We start from the raw sequence: 12,406 nt of genomic DNA, 5'->3' as shown, positions 1-12,406 counted from the left end.
AAAAAAAAAATGTTCTGATTTAGTTAAAAACCCCCCCCCCCCCTGTAGGTAAGCTACGTTCTATTACTTGATGCATTAGTGATATGTTTTGTCTTTCATGGGTTGAATCAAAATTTAACTTACTACAGTGTTGATCAACCTATGTTGACGTCCTTGGAACAGTGTAGTCCCTTGTCGAAAGAAATGTCTCTTAGCCTTGTACATGATTAAACACTCTTGTTGTTTTCCCTTTCCTATTTTTGCATGAAATGCTCATCTTGTTTCTTCTGCATATATTTGTCTTAAAGCTAAGCCTACTTATTCGCAGCTTATCCTTTTTTTTTTAATTCTATGTGGTCTTGTCTCTGCAGCTCTTTCACGTTTTGCCTTTGGCCATAAACAGCACCTAAAGTCAGTTGCAGCCTCATATTGGAGGCCTCAATCAAGTTCTTTGCTGACTTCGTTCCCTTCATTCGCCAAGATTCATGATGCTGGGAGCTCTACAATTGTTTCTTCACACATGGGTCCTCTGACAAGAGCAAGCACTGAGAGCCTACCAGTATTTCGTGAATCAAGGGTCTCATCAAGCAGTCCACATGGTTCTTCTGGACTCATGCATGGATCTCCATTATCTGATGATTCTTCACAACATTCTGATACCGGAGTAATTCATGATGGTGTTAGCAATGGAGTTGCCCATCCGCCTAGACCATTGGAGAATGCGGTTTATTCGCAGTGTGTTGTAGCTATGTTTGCATTAGCCAAAGATCCATCTCCACGTATCGCTAGCCTTGGACGGCGTGTTTTGTCTATTATTGGAATTGAACAAGTTGTTGCAAAACCCTCAAAGCCCAGTGGCCGACAAGGTGAAGCTGCAACATCATCTCATACCCCTCTTGCTGGCCTAGCTCGTTCATCTTCATGGTTTGATATGCATGCAGGTAGCTGGTTAATGAGGGTTTTCCAATCGCCGTTTGATTCGAGCAGTTGATTTATAGTGCTATTCGTTTTTGATTGTTAGTGAGTTTTTATCTTGAACTTTTATTTACAGGACACCTGCCTTTAACGTTTAGGACTCCCCCTGTGAGCCCTCCTAGGACAAGCTACTTAACAGGTTTAAGGAGAGTTTGTTCACTAGAGTTCAGGCCGCATCTCATGGGTTCTCTGGATTCGGGATTGGCTGATCCGCTTTTAGGAGCCAGTGGATCTGAAAGAAGTTTGCTTCCGCAGTCAACTATTTATAATTGGAGCTGTGGTCACTTCTCTAAACCACTTCTTGGTGGAGCAGACAACAGTGAGGAGATAGTAGCCAGAAGAGAAGAGAAGGAAAAATTTGCGCTTGAGCACATTGCGAAATGCCAACATTCTTGTAAGGCGCTTTCCTTGTTTGTCTTTGTTCGTTCTTCTCTTCTCTGGTAACTAAAGCTGTATTCCGAACGTTTTCTCCTGGACCAGCAATTAGCAAGCTCAACAACAATCCTATAGCTAATTGGGATACAAAGTTTGACGCTGGAACCAAGACGGCCCTCCTTCATCCATTTTCTCCAATAGTAATTGCTGCAGATGGAAATGAACGGATCAGGTATGCAGGTTTCTTCGGACAATTTTGGATGATTAATTTTCATCATAGGTTTCTTGCAGGTTGCCTCTATGTAAAAAATGATTCACATGTTGTGCAATATTGTCAAGATCCGTACTCACTCTTTATCTTCTCGAAATCACAATTTGTTGGATCGGATCTTCTTATCTTGTATCATCATTTAGAAAGTGTTTAGCTCCGAAGTGCTCTCATTTGAGGCGGTGTTAGAATATTCATTGAACACCATCCCAATTTGATATTCTTGTTTCTTTCCTCTTTGTTCTAAATGCTTCTGCTGGACTAATCATTTATTGATCTGTCCTCTCAGGGTGTGGAATTATGAGGAAGCAACTCTTCTCAATGGTTTTGACAATCACGATTTTCCTGACAAAGGAATTTCAAAGCTGTGTCTTGTCAATGAGCTTGATGACTGTTTGCTGCTTGTTGCTTCATGTAATGCTTACAACTTTTGTCACGAAGAGGCTTCTGTGTCATTGGGAATTTCTTGGTTATGGCTGTGTAAATCCTTCTATCTATGTAGGTGATGGAAGTGTTCGGATATGGAGGGATTACACAACAAAGGGAAAACAAAAGCTTGTTACAGCTTTTTCGTCCATCCAGGGTCACAAGCCCGGAGCACGTGGCTTGAATGCTGTTGTGGATTGGCAACAGCAATCTGGTTACCTGGTATGTTTCTTCAATCATCACAGTAGTTTGGTTTCTTCTTTTGGTAATGAAACTGGTTGACGTTCATATGATTCATTACCTGGCTTCTGCAGTATGCTTCTGGGGAAATGTCATCTATCATGCTTTGGGACCTGGAGAAAGAACAGCTCGGCAATTCTATTCCCTCTTTCTCTGATTGCGGTGTCACAGCACTTGTAAGTTTGCTTTCATGTAATAAACTTGCAAAAACAGTCTCTCTTCGTTTTCGTAAGCCACGTTACAATCACAACTATTTATCTGTTATTGCCTTCTGATGATGGATTGGTGACTGAGGGTGTGATAAATTCATGATCTCCCACCGTACTGTCAGAAAGTAATTCTTATATAACAAATTCCTGGCTATATCATTTTTTCTTTTTTCCTTGCAAAGGATGTCTTCAGCACTTACTGGTAATTTTGAAAGAAAGGGAAGATTATCCAGGAAGATAACCATCTAACCTAGGCTCCTCGTCCCTGGGGACCAACTAGAATATTGCAGAAATATTTACTTATCTTCTTCTGGCTATGCCGTGCACATGATCTTGGACGATATGAAAAAGAAACCATGTTACAGATGGGATTCTTATGTGCACAAATGGTGCCTCAAATTGTAAATCACATGAAGAAATCTTCGTTGTTTCTTTCTCGTGTCATTCTGTTCTGCTTGACCGGTCTGAAATGAGTTTTTTGTGATTGGTACAGATGAAAACTAGGATTTTGTTTGATGGGTTAATGTTGTCTTTGTAGTCGGCTTCTCAAGTGCATGGGGCCCAACTCGCTGCTGGTTTTGCTGATGGATCTGTAAGACTTTATGATGTTCGGACACCCGATATGTAAGTATTGCTTATAGAGCCTATTTATTTTCTAGAGGGGCTAATTTCAAGTCTTCACTAGTCCTTCCCTATCAATCCCAAAATTGCACAAGGACATCACTAAAAGTAACATTGATAATAACGATATTATTCATAAAACTAAAATTTTTATAATTGTTCAATTCTCATCCTGGTGCATTATGCCTGTTCTTGAGATATACAAGCTCGGCTCTTATCATTCATTTCACATCTCTTATGCTGATAGTTATAGTATTTATTTCTTTCTGTAGGCTTGTCTGCTCTACTAGACCTCATCAGAGAGCCGAAAGAGTCGTTGGAATCAGCTTTCAGCCTGGGCTCGATCCTGCAAAGGTTTATAAAACAAGACTCGTATTTCCACTCTTTAATTGACGTGTCTGGGCAGTTCCTCACTCTGTTTTTCCTGGGCTCTTTCAGATTGTGAGCGCATCACAGGCTGGTGACATCAGGTTTCTTGATCTCAGAACGACAAGGGACACTTACCTAACCATAGACGCCCACAGGGGCTCACTCACAGCCCTGGCTGTTCACAGACACGCCCCTATCATTGCAAGTGGTTCAGCGAAACAGCTCATCAAGGTCTTCAGCCTCCAGGGTGAACAGCTTGGAATTATCCGATACTACCCTTCATTCATGGCCCAGAAAATCGGGTCGGTCAGCTGCCTCTCGTTTCATCCATACCAGGTTCTGCTCACGGCCGGTGCTGCAGATTCATTTGTCTCCCTCTACACCGGCGACAACGCTCAAGCAAGATAATGATAGATCTGACCTGTAAGTGGATCTCTTCCCTGGGTAAACGGTAAAATTCTTGAAGCACATCTCAAGCTGGTTATATATACATCACGAGAGTAGAAAAAGGGATTGCAGTTGCATTGATTATAGATGAAGGAGAATGATAGAGAACCGGTGGCGTTTGTGGAGCAGGGGATGGGGTTCGTGTGATTTACCAAGAAAATATTCATTTAGCCTCCCGTGGGGTTTGAAAGATGAGAAGATCCATATCATCTTATAAGGTGATCGTTTACGGTGGGAGGCTTTGCCGAATAAAATAATTTCTACGCCACGTAAATGGTTTGTAAATAGCTTGTCTGTTTGTTTGTTTCTGCTTTTTCTTTGGTGTGATCTCTCTTGTTTTTTTTTTCCTCCTGGTTTCATTCTTAAAAAGGGGGGAAATTGCGTTAACGTAAATTATTATTTGCCCTTGTAGATTCAGTCAGGGTTTCAAGCAGTGGGAAAAAGTCGATGGGTTTCAGTTTATAATTGCTTTGTTTTCTCTTCTCTTTCGGAATGTAAATTTGCAATGTCAAAAAGAGTCGATAGTTTTACAACGCAGGTACATTCAAAGCTTAAAATAGCTGTTACATGGTTAAAGGTCCACTTAGCCCTCCCCTCCTTTCTCCCTCTTGACAACGGACCGTACTCATCCTACCGGTGAACCAGAATTCTAGATTTGGAATACCCGGTTTACGGATTGAGTGTCCCCTGTCAACTCTTCGGAGATGGCATTGAATCCATAGAAGGTTGAGCATCGCAACTCCGGCCTTGTGAGTTTTAATTATTACATAGCAATCCATTTTACTACCGCCCGGTCTAATTTCGTTGTTACCCAAATACACAGTTTCATTCTACACAGCAATAGCATTGTGTTTACTTCTCATGGGGCTTTCTTAGAAAGTGTCTAAAGGTGGTTTTTTTTTTTTGGGGGATTACGGAGACAATGTCTACATGATACGACGAATAATACATTTATAAAATTCAAATTCTAAACAAAGGGCATAATGTTAATTTTATTTTCAGCCGCCACACGACACAGATGATCGTCTCGCGTGGGGCACACCAATCTCTTTCCACCTCCCACGTACGCAGCAGCACTTTATAGTTTATATGGCGAAGGGACTTTTATGTTCTAAACCGTTGGTTTACTTTCTCGTCCAACATAATTTTATTTAGCACTCTGAGGCTGAGCTCAACAGGTTTTCTTTGAACATAAATAAATGAATAAGCAAACTTTTTCACCTGGTCACGTTCTCGATGAGGACTATGTATGTCATGTCTCATTTGCTACTCTTGAGACCACCACCAGCATTCCAGAACACATTCAGATCTTCAAACAATCTGTACGGAGGAACGTACGGCTTCTGAGCCAAGCCCGTCTCCGCTTTCCCAACATTACCCGATGACTCAATGCCGCTTCCTCTTGCAGGAAGCGAATTAGAGTACTGCAATTGTCTGTCTAAACTCTGCTGCTGCTGCAATGATGTCCCCTCCCTCGTCCTTTGGCTCCACATCGTGTTTGATTGATCCATCATTGCCCATGGTGGTGGCTGATACCCATTTCAAATTCTAAACAAAGGGCATAATGTTAATTTTATTTTCAGCCGCCACACGACACAGATGATCGTCTCGCGTGGGGCACACCAATCTCTTTCCACCTCCCACGTACGCAGCAGCACTTTATAGTTTATATGGCGAAGGGACTTTTATGTTCTAAACCGTTGGTTTACTTTCTCGTCCAACATAATTTTATTTAGCACTCTGAGGCTGAGCTCAACAGGTTTTCTTTGAACATAAATAAATGAATAAGCAAACTTTTTCACCTGGTCACGTTCTCGATGAGGACTATGTATGTCATGTCTCATTTGCTACTCTTGAGACCACCACCAGCATTCCAGAACACATTCAGATCTTCAAACAATCTGTACGGAGGAACGTACGGCTTCTGAGCCAAGCCCGTCTCCGCTTTCCCAACATTACCCGATGACTCAATGCCGCTTCCTCTTGCAGGAAGCGAATTAGAGTACTGCAATTGTCTGTCTAAACTCTGCTGCTGCTGCAATGATGTCCCCTCCCTCGTCCTTTGGCTCCACATCGTGTTTGATTGATCCATCATTGCCCATGGTGGTGGCTGATACCCATATGCCCCCTGCCGTTGCGTTATTTCCGTCTGAAACTGAGTCACTGCCGGCTGGAGCTGCTGTTCCGGCCGTGGGTGAGAGAATTGCTGCTGAAATTGAGAAGCTATGGTGTTAAGCTGACCCTTTTGCTGGAGTAGCGATTCAGATGGTAAAACCTCTTCTGGTTGAGACTGAGATTGTTGTGCCCATGGGACAACATAACTGTTAAGGAGCATCTGCTCAGTGGAAGATTTTGTTTGATGGGTACTTTGGTGGCAGGTAGAGGGTTTTATAGCTGTGGTCGTTAATGTTAGGCTCAGAAGGTCGATGATGTCCTGCTCCGCCTTCATCTTTGATGTGGAAACTGCTTCATCGGATAAAGCTATATCTTTGCATTCTGTTGGTTGTGTAGCTTCTTGATTCCCTGCTGTTATGTTATCGTTCTTTCCCAAGAGAAGTAGTGCTTCTTCTTCGCATATTTGAGTGTGCCTGCAGAAATTAGACAATGTGCTTAGATACAAGGTAACTGGTAAATTGAGTTTTACGTAATGGAAGATCTTGAAATTCATGTCAATAGAACCAATGTGCACTTACACTACTATGTTTCTATACGATCAGCTAACCTTTTTGCCAACTGTGCAAAGTCATCTTCCATTTCCTCCTCGTCAGATTCACTTTCACTGCTCGACGAAGAAGTGACAGACTCAGGAGCAGGAGCGGAACCATCCTTCGGTTTCGGGCTCATCTGTGAATTTCCTTTAGAAATTGCAGCTTGTAGCTGTGAGGGAGGAAGTGATACACCAGAGGCAATAGAATCATGCCTCGCCAACACGCCCTGCATGGAGTCATTCAACTCAAGCCCTCGTGCCAAAACATCCTCGTCCCTGAGTAAAAGAAGCCATAGAGATATGTGGTATTGTTGCGGTCAGATTTCCATCATAACAAAAGCCTTTAAAACCAGAAATTCAAGAACGTAAACTGGATGCGAAGAGTTTAAGGAACAAACGCAGTGGTCATGAGCATCTGGATTAGTTTCTTCTGATTAGAGCGGCACTGCTCGGCCAAATCAACTATCAGTTCATCCTTTAGGGCCTGCGAACGTGATACCAAACACCATTTACACATCAAAAACTTCAACAGACTTGGGTTGTGTTCTCATCTTATACCATTTGTACTCTCTTAATTTTATACAAAGTCGGCGTTCAGACCAAATACCAGAGACTGATTCAACAACCATTTAAGCTATTGCAATAGCGGAAGCTGAAGATGTTGGGACCAACAGTGTTGAAGAGCTATAGAGCTATCAGACTTACTGAGCTATCTGCAGGGTTCAAGGCTTGCACCATCTGTTTCAGAAGGTCCATCACATTTCTCATTGATTCGAGGCTCGACAAGCTGAAACCGTAGGCAAGAGACGTTACAAAAGGTTACTTGGAAAGAGTAATTACTTGATGAATGAAGATATTGCTTGCCTTAAGCTCTCAATTTCGGTGGCCATTGTTTCGTCAAGCCTTTTCAAAGAACTGCTTGATAGAAGGTGCCGAGATGAAGACTGTGCCAAGCTCGGTCGAGCATTTGAGGTTCTAAGCATCAGGGCCGCTTCATGTGAACGTTCTGGGAATCTAACCCCAGAGCGCTGTCATGCAAAACTGTGTTATCATACTACAACATCTTAATCCACTAACCCTAATCTGGGAAATGAAAAAGGACAGAGAAAAATCATTTGCTAAGGGCATTAAGAAGACAGAATCTAACTGAAGAGATCGAAGTTCAACCTAACTGATGTGTACGGAGGAATAAGAATTCAAGCAGAATACCCAGACACAACCAGACAGAGCGATGCTTACCCTTAGCTCCTCGTAGGCCCAGTTATAATGGGGATATCTGCAAGCAACGCCACCAAATGCTTCGTTCCAAGTGTCCAACAAAATCAAGATTTTGTTCCTTACTTCAAAGTCCCCCTTAAAGAAAAATCCAATCACACAGTCTCATTATCAATCCGAAATTTCAAAAATTTCAACAATCTGATGAGGAATAACCAAGTCACCTTCTTCCTCACGATCTTGACCATCTCTCCAAGTAGATGTCTCTCAGCAATTTGAGAATGCAGATGCTCCCCGCAGTTTTTCACCATTGCCTCCAACAGCTACCAACAGAACCCTTCAAATCAATTTCTTTTGTTTTCCCCCCCAAATCGCAGTGGTTTCTATTCAACACAGAGAACGGGTAATATACCGTCAAAGCAAGTAATTGAACTTTGGCGTTTTTGTGCTGCAATCTCCTCTTCACTGCTTTGATTGCATCTTTACCTTGCCTGAGCATTTTTTCCGCAGACAATCCAACAATGTTAAACACCGCTAACGAAATATCCGGCCCCTTCCGTCCGAATCAGATCCACATTATTGGGGAAAATCCAATCGCAGACGCATTTATGAGAACAAGGGACACGCAATTGCAAACGAAATCGAGATGAATAAATACCAGTGGTGAGAATTGACGGAATCACATATGGCGATGATCATGGTCCAATCAGGAGTGAGGAGAAGCTCGTTCGTCGCCTTGTCCACCGCCACCGTCACGGACGAGAGTGTAAACGAAGGAGACGAACAAGAAGCCATAGTATCAGGTTGGAATTTCCTCGCGTATGTGTGTGTATGTATGATCGAATATTTTCCGGGAAAATATGAGTTTTTCTTTTCCGGCCAGAAATAGAACCTTTGGGTGTTGTTTTTTCCGGCGAGAAATTCGTAATACCGTTGAATAGACTCGTGTGCACTTGACCACGTGGACAGAGGAGTTGATTGGCATTGGCTAATTAAGCGTTCTTTGGGATTCGCTGTCAAACGACAACCATAGGTTCTAACATTACAAACACATTTTATAAATCGAATATTTATACATTTCTTTTCCAACCTCCCAGAATGTCAAAATGGCCTAATTCACCCTGTCTTGATCCGTTTTAAAATAATTTAATTTAATAACAATAATATGAATATTTATACACAAGCAGACAGAAAGATCACAGGTGATTATAATATAAAAGAATAAGCGCATGCTCAATTAATTATCTTTTAAGATAATATATATATAATCCATCGTCATCGTGGTGGGTTAGGTCACAAGACCAACAATTAATTAATTAATTCATACCAAACACACATATTTATTTGTATTCATATATATACAGTAATAATAAATAGCATGGAAGACGATTCATGATATAGGGGCGTCGTCTGGTAAGTTAACGTAATTCATATATCTATTTATTCAACTCCATGTTATATATTTACTCCGTTCATAATAATAACACATATATAATTATGACAACATTCCACTCCAAATTATTCGTACAAAAGATATATATATATATATATATATATATATATATATAATCTCATATAATGTCTAAGGCAACATGATCATATCTCATATAATTATAGTTGAGATTATAAAACATTGTCTATAACGAAATAAATCTTAAGCTGTGCAATTAATATATAATAATTACATACCTGAGATGAATTTTGCAAGGAGGCTTCGTTTGCATGGTTCGTACTTTGTTTGTAAAAGCTTATTTAATTTACGTATATCTCTCTATATATATATATAGAAGTAGATACACATTTCTATACATATATATATATATATATGCGCGTGTGTGTGTATGTATATACACACACACATAAGGAGTGAATGATCAAGGTGAATGTGGTCATGATGGGGAAGATGGGCACATGAACAACTAACTCAATCACACACCAAACAACCGGACAAATTAGTGTGTAGGCCCTTAAGCACCCGTGACTTTCAGACGCAAAAATCGCCCTCTCACTTGTCACAACAATGTCCCATATATATAAATGTGTATATATATGCAATTCTATATCTATATATATGTGTGTATATGTGTGTGTAGATCGATAGAGAGAGAGAGATTCAAATGTCATCATCATGTCAATGCATATGCGTGAGCCTGATATGTGTAGATATGCAGAGAAATGCAACCGTACGTACTGCTCCAAACGTGTATATGTGTACTTGCATTTGGTGAATGAATGTGCTGCAATGGGTGTGTATATATGAATGTATATGTATGTATATATATGTATATGCAATGGATGGGATGAGAGTTAGCAATGCACGTGCCCTGCTTCTCCATCTTGCCCAGCACACACACCTTCACTTGCCATATCTCTCTGTGGGGAGAGAGAGAGAGAGAGAGAGAGAGAGAGAGAGAGAGAGAGAGAGAGGGAGAGAGTTGAAGGAGAGCTTTGGAGAGTGGGTAGAGGCAACCAAATGTACATTCAGTGCTTTCTCATTTATAGCAAATGGAGGAAAGTGAGGCAAAGCGCCCACTTTCGAGGCCAACCAAATATTTTAACTCTATTTACTTTATATTAAATTCCACTGGTCTTGCCGTGAATCATATATAATTAATACTTGAGATAACTTAAAACAGAATATCCAAGCTTTTTATGTATTTTCATATATAATGGTTGGTCATTTTACAAAATTTCAATATTAAAATATAAAATACATAAAATTTGGAAAATAAAATGAGAATTTCAACCAATTGGGTATACGTTAAAATGTGGAAACAATCTAAGTTCGTGTTTGTTAAAAATTTTAACGTCGGGTTTGAGATTGTAATTGTAGAAACGATATGTATGTAATGGAAATTGGAATCCAAAGGTAAAATTAACGTCAGAACGCTTATGTGAATTTCAAGAGAGAGAGAGAGAGAGAGAGAGAGAGAGAGAGAGAGAGGGAATGGGACAGTATGGCGGACCCATGAACATGCAACCCAAAACCCTAAATCACGTTCTCAAGGAAGGACCACAACGACCGCACCGAATTGACATACATACATACATACATACATACATACATACATACATACATACATACATACATACATACATACATACATACATACATACATACATACATACATACATACATACATACATACATACATACATACATACATACATACATACATACATACATACATACATACATACATACATACATACATACATACATACATATATATATATATATATATATCAGATTACAAACTAACTATAGTTGTCTTTATGGTAAAATGGCTTTTAAAAACAAACTAATAATTAAGTCTGTAATAAAGGGTTTTAATTTATATAAAAATAAATAAATTATCCAAACGAGGGATTTTTCTTCGAATAATACAAAATAATAATAGGATTAAAAAAAAATTCAAATACTTTTTCTATAAGATGGTATGTTTTCAGTTTTGACGTCTCTCTAACATAAAGTATTAGTTGAATGTTTTTAACATAATAATTAATGAATGATAAATGATCTATATGGAGGGCATTTTGATGAATTTGTGCAACTATATGCGCGTATGTGTATTATAAATAGTATGGAATAATGGAGATATAGAGAGAGATATCATTAATCATATATTGAATATATAAGTGGAATTAGGTAGGGATATTTCCTTTCCTATTATAAATGGAGAAATGTTTCTGGTGAAATCATTAAATAGTATCACTCGTCAGCTCAATTCCTTTCAATCAAGGTAGGAGCGCTCTTTAATTATTTATACCAAATTTATTGAACTCAAAATTTCATTTTTTTTGTTTGTTTGTGGGGTAAGTTAGTGTAATATATATATATATATAATGGACATATATGTGTACATATATGTATATTTATATATATAGTAATTAAGTTTGAGAATTTATAACTTATATAGTACCTGGATATTATCTTCGTCGAAAAACTATATATATGTGTATATATATTCGTACTGTCTATATATTAATTGGTTGTAGAAGGAGCTACTCTCATCTACCATATGTTCGCTGCATTTAAATTTGCGACAAAGCTTTGTAATATTATAGCGACCAATGCAAATTACCATATATAATATATATATATGAAGATGAATATGGGATATGAAATGACAAATGTACTCGGAGTTAATTAAAATGATAGATATCCAAATCCAATATGGAGAGGAGTTCAGGACCTCTGAAGTCTGAATGAATGCTGGTACTTATTTTGAGTGTAGTATTGAAGCTTTTTAGGGTCGTGTTTAAAAAAAAAATTAATTGAAATTGGTATACATTTATGGGTAATTATCACTAATAATGAGATTCACTTGTCAAACATCGGGACTTGGGGATATTATAATTCATTGATTAAGGATCATGTTGTAGCTAGCTAGCTAGTGTCCTAATCAACTAATAACCTATCAGACACTTTTTTTTGTATGTGTGGTGTTTTGGTCATGAATTAAAAAAAAAACAAACAAACAAACAACAACATGAACCGAATGGTAATGGAAAGTAACATGGATGTCATCATTAAAGAGATGATGGGGAAATCTTGAACAGCCTATGAAGCAA

At 39.1% G+C, this 12,406-nt stretch overlaps 2 protein-coding genes across 2 annotated transcripts in view; one reads left to right on the top strand and one right to left on the bottom strand.

Moving 5' to 3' along the window:
- Positions 1 to 5,377, top strand: part of LOC104827066 (regulatory-associated protein of TOR 1) — an 11,168-nt gene extending 5,791 nt beyond the window's left edge. The window contains exons 15-23 of the mRNA XM_010560099.2: positions 351 to 920; positions 1,031 to 1,348; positions 1,435 to 1,561; positions 1,887 to 2,011; positions 2,100 to 2,245; positions 2,338 to 2,439; positions 3,011 to 3,096; positions 3,366 to 3,447; positions 3,532 to 5,377. Coding sequence (XP_010558401.1) covers positions 351 to 920; positions 1,031 to 1,348; positions 1,435 to 1,561; positions 1,887 to 2,011; positions 2,100 to 2,245; positions 2,338 to 2,439; positions 3,011 to 3,096; positions 3,366 to 3,447; positions 3,532 to 3,870 — 1,895 coding nt within the window. The 3' untranslated portion in view covers positions 3,871 to 5,377. The remainder of the gene's footprint in view (positions 1 to 350; positions 921 to 1,030; positions 1,349 to 1,434; positions 1,562 to 1,886; positions 2,012 to 2,099; positions 2,246 to 2,337; positions 2,440 to 3,010; positions 3,097 to 3,365; positions 3,448 to 3,531) is intronic.
- A 215-nt stretch (positions 5,378 to 5,592) lies between these two features.
- LOC104827065 (target of Myb protein 1) lies at positions 5,593 to 10,268 on the bottom strand. The gene is made up of 10 exons (XM_010560098.1): positions 9,521 to 10,268; positions 8,490 to 8,844; positions 8,244 to 8,322; positions 8,056 to 8,154; positions 7,856 to 7,969; positions 7,481 to 7,644; positions 7,322 to 7,403; positions 7,015 to 7,100; positions 6,632 to 6,892; positions 5,593 to 6,497 (listed from the first exon to the last, which is right to left on the bottom strand). The coding sequence occupies exons 2-10, from the start codon at positions 8,624 to 8,626 to the stop codon at positions 5,750 to 5,752; spliced, it is 1,770 nt and encodes a 589-aa protein (XP_010558400.1). The 5' UTR covers positions 8,627 to 8,844; positions 9,521 to 10,268; the 3' UTR covers positions 5,593 to 5,749.
- Positions 10,269 to 12,406: the final 2,138 nt, after the last annotated feature.

The sequence above is a fragment of the Tarenaya hassleriana genome, unplaced genomic scaffold (genome assembly GCF_000463585.1).
Source record: "Tarenaya hassleriana unplaced genomic scaffold, ASM46358v1 Cleome5, whole genome shotgun sequence".
NCBI classification, from domain to species: domain Eukaryota; kingdom Viridiplantae; phylum Streptophyta; class Magnoliopsida; order Brassicales; family Cleomaceae; genus Tarenaya; species Tarenaya hassleriana.
This window is presented reverse-complemented; position numbering and strand designations above follow the sequence as displayed.